Source organism: Ruditapes philippinarum, unplaced genomic scaffold (genome assembly GCF_026571515.1).
Source record: "Ruditapes philippinarum isolate M1 unplaced genomic scaffold, ASM2657151v2 ctg116_1_1_1_1, whole genome shotgun sequence".
Lineage (NCBI taxonomy): Eukaryota > Metazoa > Mollusca > Bivalvia > Venerida > Veneridae > Ruditapes > Ruditapes philippinarum.
The window spans coordinates 364526-378964 of NW_026862606.1; the positions used below are offsets into that span (position 1 = coordinate 364526).

Consider the following 14439-nt stretch of genomic DNA (forward strand, 5'->3'; position numbering starts at 1 on the left):
ATCAAACAAATATCTACAAAGTAATAGTCCCCCACTTAACGAATGTTTGCAGTGTCTATGTAGCAGATGTTACTTGTTCTGTGTAATATTGATACTGTAAACCCGTAAACTGAAGCACAAATAAACCCAACAAAAAGACCTTTGTTAAAGAATTTTCGTGCAATCAGAGAAGTTTTCCAGAGACCAGTAGGGTGTATGATAAGGTGAAGATTTTATCCTAAACATAGGTTTGAAAAAAAAGACAACCAAACGTCACATTTTGAATTTTGACAGATTTAATGGCCCTTTTCTTACCGACTGCTCTTTTATTTATTTTCAAAGACGGTGCTTGGGGGGACAGTAAGTATGATTTAACGAAAATACATGTACTCAAAACACCAAGTTTGTAATATTTTCATTTGGCCGTCTTGGACAATATCGTCTTGGACAATATTCAAGGTTTCTTTTTTTAATTTTTATAGACAGATGGCGATTGTTCAGTTTCTTAATCATTATATTATCAGCATCAACATAACACGGAAAGCGATACTAACATCACAAATTTATAACAATTATGCCGTGAAATGTATGATGAAACTTAAAATATGTATAGATTCTTTGAAACCATAAGAACTTGTGAAATTATTTCATAAAGATTAAATTTATTTCTATTTTGTCGTTTCATATAAAAGATACATGCCTGCCCTGGTCGTACCACCATTAGTTTCTGTAACATTGCATTGGATGTTGAACAGTAAAAATGATAATAATTTACTAAATCCCTGTTAAACAGTACGAAAAAAACATTTAAGATTCTACTGGATAACGGAGTGGCAATTTACCAACCGTAACACCACAGCTATTATTCATAATAACCTCGGACTTCATGACGGATGTAGAAAGTAGTTCTATAACCACGTTTTAATCTTCGAACATGCGTAAAGAATGAATATATTTAGTATCCAAAGGAAAATAAAGTCTGTGATTTGATTTAAACATATTTTATTGCCAAAAATAAGACATATACATACATGTAGACAGTTACAATACAGTGACATGACATATTTGGCAAAAGGGTTGACCCACAAGTTCTCTCAACATTAGCAACGGGTCTTCCCTGATGCAATAAATTACAATAACTTATTTTACAAGAATGATCAGTTAGATAGAAGTAACAAAACTCACACATATATAGTACTTGGCTTTAAAAATAATTTTAGGTAAGAAAGAACAATAAAAATGATTGGGTGTACATGTTCTCTAGCTTGAATGGTATTTAACGATGTTAACTGATTTGTATATATTTGCGTTACAATAACTTAGAAAACATGTTCATTTGCCGAATATAACAAAAACAAAAATAGATTTTGAGAAGATGAAATATAGAAGAAAAAAATAGAAGAATAAAGGAAAGAATCTTGTTTATTGTTTTGCAAAAATGAAAGAAAAATACATTAATATTTATTGGGATTGTGCTGGTTTGTTTTCAAAATCAAAAGCGATTGCTTACTTTTATGAAATGCTGAACAGTCAAAAATATTTTATTATTATTTTCTAAAGACAACTCTTTGTTACCAACTAAAAGTAATTGGACATTTAAAGGGTGAAATTGCCTTAATTCGTTAAAAAGATCAATTCTCTCATTTCGATATTTCGGACAAGTAAACAAAAAATGGTTAACATCTTCTATCTCATAACCGCACGAACAATTTGCATCCTGTGACAAATGATTGCAGAATAAGTGGAAATTTAAGTTACTGCATGCATTTCTCAGTCTGCAGTGTAAACCGAGAGTTTTCTTTCACCTGTAAGGTACCATTTTGGAGTGTCTGTAGATCGAAAGGTTGATTTCTTTAATAGAGATTTAAAATGTGACAGAGTTTCTACAGATCTTGTTTCAGGTTGCAAGTTGTTCCATAGCATTACGGACGAAGGCACAAAAGAAGAAGAAAATATATGAGTCCGTCTGTTTAAAGTTGCAAAGTCTTCTGAGTTTTCTAAGATTGTATGGTGTTGTATTATGAACTCTTTCTGGAAAAATATTACTTAAATAATCAGGAACGTCTCCATTATGAATTCTATATGTTAAAATAAGTTTTTGGTACGTTCTTCTATCAGATAGTGAGAGCCAATTAATTTCTTTATATAAATTTTGGAGAGAAACTGAACGGGTTAGGCCGCTTACGATTCTGGCTGCCTCATGCTGTATTTTATCTAACGTATCTTTTTCATAATTTGTACACCCATCCCAGACTACAGAAGCATATTCTAAAAGAGGTCTAAGAAATGAAATGTAAATTTGGTTTAGGGTTTCCCTGTTAAGGGAATATTTCAGTTTTCTCATTGTACCTAGTAATTTAGAAGCCGATAATGTTATACTTTTAATATAAAGTATGTTTCGGTAAGAGATTGATTAAAATTATGTCTGAAGTTCATCATCAATTAAAAAATACCAACAATTTTAGACAACATGTAGACATTTTGTATTTCGGTTTCTGCAACTACATGTACATGTATTATAATAGGTATATTAGATTATACACTGTTTATTTATATCTATATATTTAATTAATTTAGATGGACTCTTATCTATATTGGGTAAAACTTTGTGTAAAATTACTATTTATTTACGTGTATAGTTTCTCAGTGTAGGTTAAACCTAATTACTGTATCCGTTCAGTGTATCCTTAATATTATATACAAGGTCATTATCCAAAGTTTGACGAGAAGGGCCGATACTAAAGGACAAATTATATAGATGTGCATGTACATGCTAAAGTAAAAAATCCTTAAGTTATCTATGGAAGATAACATTTTTTATCCTTTATATGCATAGTCTTTTAAAACTTAAATGACAACTTTATCTTATAGTACGTTCTTTAATGTGTTTTTTTCTATGCCCCCGAAAGGTGGCATATTGAAATCGAACCGTCCGTCAGTCTCTCAGTCTGTCAGTCCGTCATTCCGTCCGGCTTTATACATATAGACAGGGGTGATCGTGTCCGCTCAGAAACTTTAGTATGCATGAATGGATTTACTTTTCTCTAACATATGAAATAACCATAGATGTATGGTGTGTCGCGAACAAGCCTTGGGTTTCTACGAGTTAGGTCAAGGTCACTATGGGGGTTCAAATTTTGTCATTTTTATGAAGGTGGTGGATGTGTCCGCTCTGAAACTTCGGCATTCATGAAAGGATTTTAATTTTTCTTTCACATATGAATTTACCATAGATGTATGGTGTGTCGCGAACAAGACACTGGGTTTCTACGACTAGGGTCAAGGTCACTGTGGGGGTTCAAACTTTGTCAATTTTGATGTTAATATACGCATATAATAGGCAGAGATGCTCTGAAACTAATATGCATGAAAGGATTATATTTTTTATTTCACATATGAAATTATCATAAATGTATGATGTGTTGCCCTAAAGACCCGTGTTTCTACGCCTTAGTTCAAGGTCAGTTCTTGGGTTTAAACTTTTTCAATACTTATGTTATATACATATAAATTGTGGTTGTTGTGTCCGCTCTGTAACTTCCATAATTATACATGAAAATTTTAATTTTTATTTATCTAACTATTTTCTTTGTCTAACTTAAAGGTCACTGCTGGGGTTCGAATTTTGTCAATTTTTACCACCACACTTTACATGTAACTAGAATCCTTCGGGGGCATTTGTCACGTTCTATGACAGCTCTTGTTTGAACCTTTAACACAAACCTGTTATTGCTAATTATGGCTGTAGTGTTGCTGTTTGAATGCAAATAAAAGCTATTTGCATTTAGTAAGTTATTGTAGTCTAAGTTCGCTCACATTACAGGTTTAACTAAAGAGTAATCACTACTTCGATGATCGATACATCATCAATGATCATTTATAAAGGACCAATATAGACTAGTACAACAAGTAAACTTTATTTATGTTTTAGACAGCTTATGGAAATACCGGCGGGCTTTTATAAAAAAAATTAAATGTTTTCATGGCAGGGATACCATTTCAAACGAAATGTTTTTGGTTTTTTTTCTGTAAAACGTTAGTAAGTGTAAGACTATTACAAAAATTACTTTTATGAATATGAAAGAATTCAATGCAGGAAAGTGGACTAGATCTTCTAACTCTTTTTGTTAAAGTTTGTTTGCATTTGTGGAGTCTGATTAGGGAATAAAGCAACTATAAACAGACGTAGGAATATGATATAAATTACTGAAGCTTCAGCGTAAACTTTACGAGGCGGCTTTCATTAGATCGCTAACATCAAATATTTCCAAATAAATATTCAAATTGGCTCCTGAAGAGAGTTGCTCTGCAGAACTTTAAATGTAGTAGCTTTCAATGAAAAAGATATCACTCTGATATTTTTATTTGATAAAATTTATAGAAAAAAATAGTTGCACATTTGATTGATAATATATAAAACAATGATACCTTTTTGCCGAAAGTAATGACTATTTGATCAATTTCAAAGATATTACAATCCCATAAAAACGATTTCTATGCAAATTTTTATAGCCTTTAGTAAGTTATAAATAATAGAATCTACTTTTATTTCAGATTTTTCTGTTTGCTTTTAGCTTTAAGAGCGTACTTTTAAATTGATTTATCTTTACACAAAAGTAATATACATTACATGATGAAAACTATAGTATAACTTAAATACACAGTTAACGCCTTCGTTTCCCTTCACTGGGAATGCATAATAATGCTCGTATTTATACAATTTATCAAATAAACTAAAATACCCGACGTTTTTGTAAAACATATTTGGCTAGTATGCATATTTATTACATGTATGTATCTTTACTATTCGTTAAGTGGTTGATATGGAATTGATGCATATATCTCTCATAACTATGAAGCATTAAATGAGTCAAATGAGTGAAAATCGTTATTAAGTCGAATATAAAGGTGCCTCTAAATCAATTGTATTAGTATTTATTAGGACCTAAACATCTTCGGTACGTATTTTCATTGTTAATTTCTTTTTCTTAAAATGAGAATGATAATGTAAAATGCTATATACAAAGTGTTATTAGTTCTACGAATACATTACTGTTATGTTTACACAAGACCTATTTGCTCATATAAAATAAATTCAATGCTGGTCATACAATAACCTCGATGGTCTGTTCTGGTTAGTTCAATAAATGTGCGACTTCCCTGAAGCCCCTACCTCCCTGGCTCTGGTCGTTCAATTTCAACACTGAAAATGTTGGTTTCAAAGAAATATTGATTTACATCGCGTCAAGTACTATTCTTAAGCTTATACAGTGGTAATTATTTCATATTAACAAATAGAATATTTCTTTGTTAAAACATACATTTTTTTTTCTGAACACCAAAAAAGCAGGTCGTCATTTTAATTTAGTTTGTTAACATTGGATAAATATATCTGATGCGGTTCATCAGTTTTGAGTGTAGTAAGAATAATGTCATGTTTGACACCACTTATCCAGTTTGAATAAGTAAAGATACCTCATAGATAAATAAAAAACCACTATCGTTTGGACTTCAAAATTGATACATTATATATTGCTATTATCATTAAAGTTAAATTCTTGTTGGTGAAATCTATTTTAAGTAGATGTTTAATGATTTAAGGTTTATGTTTGCAGAGAGGACAGGAATATTTTGTTGAGATTGCACTGCCTACAAGATCAACATAGCTTTTATTTTGATTTCCTGCTCGAGTAAACAACACAAGAAGGGTATATTTTTTATTAAAGTTATCGGTATTTAGTATAATCAAATAAATAAAAAATGTAACACGAGAACTCTATCTCTCCATGAGAATATGTTAATGTAATTTATATATTTACATTCACTTCCCCTCCATATTTAGATCATTAGATTTTGTAAAATGTATTGTGACAGGATTATGTTGTTTGACGACTGTATATGTTCATATGTATTTACATATTGTAAACTCAGACAATATATTTGAATTGCATTGGATTGATGAGTACTCGTACATTGTTTAATATAATATTCAATCATAAAATCTTTTTTACAGTGCAGAACCTTTGACAAAATGGACTTTAAATCAGGTTTAAATTCAATTCTGTGGATTTTCATTTTACCAAACATTTACGATGCACGTGACGAGGATCCTGGAGGTAATTGAATTTCTTAAATGTTTTGCTTGGTTATATAAAACATGAAACTTTAACATGTACATTGTATTTATTTATTATCATTCAGTAATTTAAATGTTGCCGTTGCTAGTGCAATTTCTTTCGACTAACTAAGAAAGATATTACATGAAGTCATCAAACGATGCTTATCTATAGCAATATAGTAATTATTTAGCTGTTAGTTACAAATGTATATGGAAACTAACTGAACCTCTTCTTTGCTTCGTAATGATAATTCATGACATCAACTGGATACATAATATTTCATTGATAGTGTAATATGTATATTTTGTTTATCAACAACTCGGAGTTTTAAATACTTAAAATCTAACAAAACTATTTATGGCGAGGAAACAAACAATTGATACACAATATATAAACTAGATTTACAAAGATATAGATAATAAAGTTCAGAAATCAAGTTAACAGTTTCATTTAGTGGGCCTCTAAGATCTGTGTTTTCTTTGTTCAAATCTCAAACAATTACACAATATCATTTACTGTTATTTCTAGAAGTTTATGTCATTATTTTACACATTTTGTAACATACACTATATCTGATAAGAGACAGTGTATTGCATTTAAGTAAAAAAAAATAGTTTTACACAGTTTATTTGGGAACTTTCAGATCTTTCTATAACATCTTTTCAAGGTATTGACATTGGATACAGCTGTAAATACGACGCAGAATGCAAGAAAGGAAACGAATGATTGTTTTCAAAATGTAACCAGGCATTGAATGTCTGTATATGCACAATAAATCATTTAGGTATGAATAAAGTTTGCCCCCAAGACTACGTAAAATAAATAAAATACTAAAAAGAAGAAAATATAAATGCGATGGTTTTGTCTCGTTAGAATCAGTCTGTGAACTGAGTAATTATTAACACAGTGCCGTAAATAAATTCCGTGAGGGAGTTTGCAAATCAGGTCCAGGAAAAGACTAAATGACCAATTTGTTTTCATTGACCTATTTTCATCGAAGTTAAAAATGAACGCTTTAATTCATGTGTGTTATATAATATTTCTTTGTAAGATTTTAGTATTTTAAACGTTTGCTATGTTTTGCTTCTGTTTTAATAAGAAGGAATCACTCGCTCGCTTACATTTTTCCGTAAAACTGGACAGATATCTCCAATCACAAGCAATCGTTTAAATTAGCATTTTATGTATGAATCTAACGCATGTATTGTATCATTTTCTAGGAGAAGATAAATGTATGCCCGACAGCGGTAAATATGAAGGCTTTTGCAGACCGAGAAGCCTTTATTCTAAACCAGGATTTTGTACACTAGAATGTTCACCTAAAAGTAAAACTGTTTATAAGTAACAAACAAAACTATTAATCAATCATTACTAAGAATCCCACCATTTGTATCAGATTTGGTGATGTATTACAGCTGTTTTCATAACTTTTGACTCGTGTTTTGAGTGTTCATCATTATCGTATTACAACCATTTACATTACACATTCGTTATGTTTCCACAGATCAGTACAAATGTTTTGATGCTCCTGTTATACCTGCTGAATTTGTCAACTAGTATCGCATCACAAATTCTTTCAGACAAAGTGTTAATCTATAGGGTAGGAGGTGATTGATCACTTCGTTTATAGGAGAATATAATCAGCACAAGTATGAAGTAATGCTCATGAAAGTAAACCTCTGACATTAATTGAACATTCTCTTGTCTTTCTATGACATTGCAGTTATAACTTAAACTACATAAAACAAAGAAATGTCCTCCAAAAACTTCAAGTGTAACGCAATAATGTTTTCATCTTAGTAGAATTTTGATAAATAAGATTGTAAATAAAATGTATTGCTGGTCACCTTTTACATGCTTCGTTATTCACTTTATTCAAATAATTAAACAGAAAAGTTATATACAAATGTGCAGAAGTAAGACTGTATGAAAAGTAGTTCTTCCTTCTGTGGAGTTTATAGCGATATTTTGTTTTAACATCTCCACATAGATAAATCCCCGTGAAGGTGAAGGTAGGGCCGACGTTGTATGGGTAGATGCTAAAGACGTAACACTGTCAAACTGGTTAAGATACGGTAACACTCCAATTAATGCCGAAATGGAAAACCTTGTAGCATTTCAGTATAAAGGTATAATAACATAAATTAAAAGTACATGTAATTAAATAGTTTGATATTCTTTTGGTACAAAGAAAAGCGAGAAGAGTATTATCATTTAAAAGTTTCAATTATTAACATCTGTAAACCGGAATATCCATTGGAAGCACTAATAGAGAGAAGGAAATTGTAAAACAGGCTATTACTTTGTTTCAATGGGTATGTTCAGTAGAGATAGTAGATAGTGTAACATTTCACACACACGCTAACACCGGCTTAATTGAGATATTAAATATCTTAAATTTCCCTACGATACCTTCAGTGATAATATGTTTATTCTATGTTCATGTCAAAATTATCAAACTGAGTCTTTTTTTCCCGAATATATAATTTTAGGTGAAATGTTTTATCAGGCGTTCAGACCTATACAACCTGGGTCAGAGCTGTTTGGTATGGAGACTCGTATGGTGAATTTTTAGAAACTGAACCATTCGATCCCCCGAGATATTATTATGCAAAATGTAAGTACAATAAGTTCATAACATTTAGCGGTTAATGTTTGTCAAATTAGCCTTGTATTTCAGGAATAAAAACAACAAAAGCAACAAAGCACAAAAAGCTATCATAACATTACATGGGATAATCTAAGAAATGCAAAAAATGTCATCATTTATGTTCTGCTCCGTTTGTATTTTTTTCAGTCATTTTCACTTGATCTGATTAAAGTGATATTATGTTTATTTGTTCGATATAAAGTTGAGCTTAATTAGTTAAGTATTTCAATAGAATGACTATAATGACCATGGCCAAATATTAATGGTAAGAATGAAATTTAAAAAACTGCCTTAAATAAAAAAGATTGTCCATATTTTTATACATGGAATGTTTCAGATACATTCTGAAGGATATTTCAACGAGTCACGTGGGTTATTGGTTATTTCTGAGAAGTCGAATACAAAATTTTAAAAATTATTGTACCTCTTAGATGGGCATAATGTCACTGTAAACTATTGTCTCGGTTGTATGTTAACGAGAATGATTATATTGAAATTTCTTCAGTTATTTTAAATAATAGATATCCAATATTTCAATTTATGTAACAGTCGGTTCATGTCATGACGAGGACGAAGGGCTTCCATGTGTTCATGATGATAACACAATTTGCGCAGATAAATCTTGTTTCTGCGTTTCTGGGACTCACGTGAGAGCGGGCAAATGTTTTAAAGGTAAACTCGGTTCAATTAAGATGGCGGACATAATATTACATGTACCGGTAAAATACATGTAAATATAAAGAATAGCTCGATGTCTGTAGGTTAAATCAGGATAGGAATAACACAAACATACGAATGAGTATATCTAATTCATATGTTATTGTTTGCACACATTTACATTTTAAGTGCCCAAATTAAAGTAGGAAACCCAAAATTCACCGTTTTAGGATTTGAACCTAAATGATATCTCTTTCAACAATATTTCGGACATTTTAATAGAAATGGTATAATTTATTAGATACTCTAAGTATCGTACATACATGCATTATGTTCAATTAAAGACTAGAAATGGTATAAGTGTAGAAACTTTATTGAATACTTACAACACACATATATCGTAATAACCCTCATGCATTTTTTAATATGAATATCCACATTTAGTAGTTTCTAATACGTTTGTTTTGTTGTTTTTTCGGTGAAGAATTGAACGTATACATATCATTGACATTTACTTTGAATTTACATCTCGGCACAGTTCGTTCTTATAAATAACAAAGTATTTTCAGATGGAACATTTGGTGGATTGTGTAGTGAGCTCAACGGTGAAACGTGCCAGCTCGATGCGAACGCTGAGTGTCAGAAAGGAGTTTGTGTTTGTAAGAAGGATTCTATCCCATCTAATGGAATTTGTACAGCAGGTATATTGTCAAAATAATATTCAAATCAAATTATAATGAAGTAAATAGCAATAAAAGTGTCATTGTTTGAATATTCACATTCTTGAGATCTTTTTATTACTTTTGACAGAAATTATTACCTTAACATTCTTTTGTTTGTTTCACGTTGGGCCCAACACAAAAATAAAATGTTACCTATTCTATCTTTGTATTTTAAGTCAAATTTTAATAAAAACATTCAGTATCACTATATTCATTTCCTAAGAGTCATGTTTATATGAAGCAAATGTAAACTTTCTTGATTACAATATTAGAGGAGATGTTTGGAGGACGGTGTCGAGGTAAAGATGGACAGACTTGTATGAAGGATGATAATGCAGAATGTGTGCACGGTTTATGTAGATGTAAATATGGTACAACTGCTATAGGGAAATTATGCCTGAAAGGTAAAATGATATTATTAAATGATATGTGCTGAATTTCCCATCAACATTTAAAATAAAAAATTAAGATTGCTGTAGTTTTGACAATAAAAATTGGATTAATTTTCTCTGCAAAAGACACTCAATGCTAAAAACCCTAAATAGTTGCAGATTTTATTCAAAGGTAAGAAAGTTTTTTTTTACCAAGCATTGGCTAAACTGGTGTTGACAGAATTGGAATATAAATGTTGTGAAGTCATGTACAAATCTATTTTGTAAGCAGTATTTCACCACAGCTTTGAAGAACAGAAACTAGCAAAACAATTTCAGGTGAACACAAACAGTGTTCTAAGCCATATCAACTTCCATCAGATTGTTCCTTAACATCGAAATATGAGCCAACCAAGAAATAAAATTCAAGAATTCATATATGTTCTATGTTATGTTTTTAATTATTTATTTCTCATGATAAAGATGAGAGCTATCAAGGTAGATGTATCGGGGATGATGGCGACGCATGTGTGAATGACCAACACGCTGAATGCTTGGACAAGGTCTGTGTTTGCAAGAAAGGGGCAAGTGCAGTCAATGGAAGTTGTGTTTTAGGTAAGACTAAAAAAAACATTTAAATTATAAATCAACTTTTGTAGTTTATTTTTCTACACAGATTGTTAAAATGATTTTAATATTAGTTTATTGTTAAAAAAAGAGTATTTCTGGATATAAATTGGATTTCTTTTCCATAACCTTAATAGTTTGCTTGTGATTTCATCAGATGAAAAATATGGTGGTAGATGTTGGAATGGCGAAGGCACACCTTGTAGACTCGACAAAAATGCTATTTGTATATCTGGTATGTGCACATGTAGATCTAATACCAGGATTATGAATGGCATATGCCGTATAGGTGAGTACATGGCAATAGATTTAATAATGATATAACAGTGATATTCGTTTGCTTTAAAGTATTCTTAGATTAGTTATGGTTGTAAGTAATACAGTTGCAGAAAAATATGCTTCCTGTAAAAAGAAATTACATTCCAACTGGATAAGAAAACCAACACTAATATAATAACCCGTTTCTTAAAATCTTTTACTGTTAAAATTATTTATAAATTGTCTTTGAGGTGGGAGGAGAGGTTTTTTCTTCCACATATATTTTATTAACATATACTTCATATAAAAGGCAATCTGACAATTTGACGAAAATGTTTACATATTACATGTCTTAGATGGTGCCCCGGAAGGTATGTGCGTAAAAGGCAATTGCCATGGGAAGAATGTTGACTGCGACTCTATGTCAAACACGTGCAAATGTAAGGTAACACATTTTCCGTACGCAGGGAAGTGTGTGAAAAAGTAAAAGGTATGATACTCATAATCAGAAAGTTCACAAATTTCCTCTGATTTTAACTTCGATGTTTTGGACATAATTCTTTTGCAAATTTGTTTTGGCTCAACTGTGTTGAAAACTTAAATATAGAAAAGATGAAGTTCAGTAATTGTCTCCTACATGAAAAACTATAAATATGATATTGTTGTATTATAACACTGTTATGACGATAAACTTTATATATAAAATATTCCGTTTAAATGTAAAAACGTCCAAAAAAAAGTTTGTATATTTAAATATAGAAACAAAGACATTAAATTCTAGGCTGCAAGAAATCCATAAAATAAGATGTGCAATACCATAGTTTCACAGGCACAGCATGATCTATTAATCATCTACGATTGACTAGAAAAAAGAGGAAAATGTTTGATGGAAAAAAGCTAAAGCAATGGGCATTCAATAATGGAAGACTCATGAATGAATGAAAGACGGACTTTTAAGAACTGCGTTTGTATATCAATGCATCAGGAACTGAGCAGAATATTCTATTCTTTATGTAGGAATTATCGTATGTAATATTCGCTAATTAATCAAATTTATTATTTTGAGGCCAAATGTTTGATGTCAAAACAAACATGAGTGCACTAACAAATGTATAATGATCTCTTTTTCACATCATAAGTTATTTAAACGTTTTAACACTATGTTTTTCTTTAAAAAAATGTTGAGCTTTTAAACATTTAGATTTAACCTTTTTAAATGTGAAATAAAGGAGAGTTTTTAATTTTTTATGAAATATAAAATTCAGTATCATTATGATGTTTAAATGAACACACTTGGTTTTTTACTTTAAAAATTAAAACCATTTTTCGTTGCCCAATTTTGAATTTTATCTAAATTTTGTTGAGGTTAAGATACTTTTGGTATATAGCATATGAGAAAATCGTTTAAAAATAAAGAGCGATCTACACAAGAATTAGGAACTATCGTCCAATTCAATCAAACCGAGTCTGCAGTATTTTCAGTTTTGCCGTGTTGGGTTTTCTATGGACATTCTGTTGTTGCTTTTTTCTTCTATTTTGATTTGTTTGTTCGGGACTCAGATACTGGAAACAAAGCGAGATAGAATACAATATAGATGGTAGCGAAATTTCAGACCCTGATGTGCTTATTTGCAAAAAACCGAAATTAGTCCAAACTCCTCGAAGCGGTTACTTCCCTTTATATGTACTAAAACGCCGAAAAATTAAGGGGAGATCACTGTGTAAAGATTGTCAAATGACAGGCTCATTAATTTTCAAGCATTCCCGGGGAAGATAAAATAGTTCCAGATTAGTCGAAGATTACTGATATTGTGTTATTCTTTATAGATATACATGTACATGCTTATATTAAGCTCCATGATTATTTACATCAGTGTTAAAACAACAGGTTTACCGTGAACAAAATATATCGAAATTAATAAGGGTTACAAACCCTAATTTAGAATAATGTGGTTTTCTTTAGGCCATTACCTTAAAACTTCTCCTTGGTCGAGGGGTTAACACGTTCGCATAGGAAGCGAGCGGTCTGGAGTTCAAATTCCAGTTAAGGCAACTCATGTTTTTTGTGTGTGTGTTTTTTTTAATTGTTTAAGCCAAATAAATATTGAATTGAACATCAGTGTTGCAATTAGTCTTAACGCATTCTTTGACTTGGGGACCATACGCCGCTTTTCATGAAATGACACTACTGTGTCACATTGAAGGTTCCATGATAACCGCCGTATGAACACATCTGCGGATGTTTCTAAATTCAAAATTCACCATTTTTTGTGTTAAAATGTTGAATTCTGCTTAAGCCGGTGCTAGGGGGCGTGGACGGTAACTTGCACTTTACAGTACCGTCCATGAACAGGCTCAATCCAACCGAGCCTGCAACATTTTCAATTTTGTTGTGTTGGACTTTCTTTAGGGATTCTGTTTTACTCTAATTTATAGCCAATTTACTATATTTATAACACTGGAAACTCAAAACCTTCAACTTTCTGACATTCTGAGACCCAAACAAATTCAGCGCCTTCTGTGATTTGATTATAATTGTGTCAGGAAATGATAAATGTATGCTCGACAGTGGTACCATTTTTATATTTTTGAAGACGAGCATGGATGTCTTATTAAACCACGATTCTGTAGACTTGAACCTTCAGCTAAATTTAACAATATCATTTGATAATTGCATTTGTAACATATTTATCTGAATCACATATGTAATCAGTACAGAACAGAACAAAACAGATACGTTTTTTTTGACTTGTACAATTAAATTATACATCGTCATACAAATATAATCAATTTTACAATACATATTAACATAAATCACAAGAGCAGATCTAAACATGTCCCTTTCATATCAATATAGAGGATGAATTTTTAATATGTTAAGTTGTATCTTCTATATCTAAGGTATTTCTATGAGACATCGCATCTCTTACATACAAGTATAAATTTAAAAGTATACTTTAATTTCAATTTATATTGTTTGATTTTAGTATATCAGTGAATTTAAGCATACTAGCTAGGTCTAGTATAATCATATATTTTTATATATATTCTTCTTA

At 30.9% G+C, this 14439-nt stretch overlaps 1 protein-coding gene and 1 long non-coding RNA gene across 3 annotated transcripts; both read left to right on the forward strand.

Moving 5' to 3' along the window:
- The first annotated feature begins 5421 nt into the window (after positions 1-5421).
- Positions 5422-7429, forward strand: LOC132719557 (uncharacterized). 2 transcript variants are annotated; one of them, XR_009624245.1, is made up of 4 exons: positions 5422-5687; positions 5993-6095; positions 6766-6882; positions 7319-7429. It is a non-coding gene; the product is annotated as an uncharacterized LOC132719557 (long non-coding RNA). The 2 variants fall into 2 exon arrangements; XR_009624244.1 differs by lacking the exon at positions 5422-5687 and having other exon boundaries at positions 5870-6095.
- A 1425-nt stretch (positions 7430-8854) lies between these two features.
- On the forward strand, positions 8855-13888 carry LOC132719554 (tenascin-like). Its single transcript, XM_060703333.1, has 8 exons — positions 8855-8882; positions 9298-9420; positions 9975-10106; positions 10400-10531; positions 10982-11113; positions 11283-11414; positions 11740-11873; positions 12165-13888. The coding sequence occupies exons 1-7, from the start codon at positions 8855-8857 to the stop codon at positions 11868-11870; spliced, it is 810 nt and encodes a 269-aa protein (XP_060559316.1). The 3' UTR covers positions 11871-11873; positions 12165-13888.
- The last annotated feature ends 551 nt before the right edge of the window (positions 13889-14439 follow it).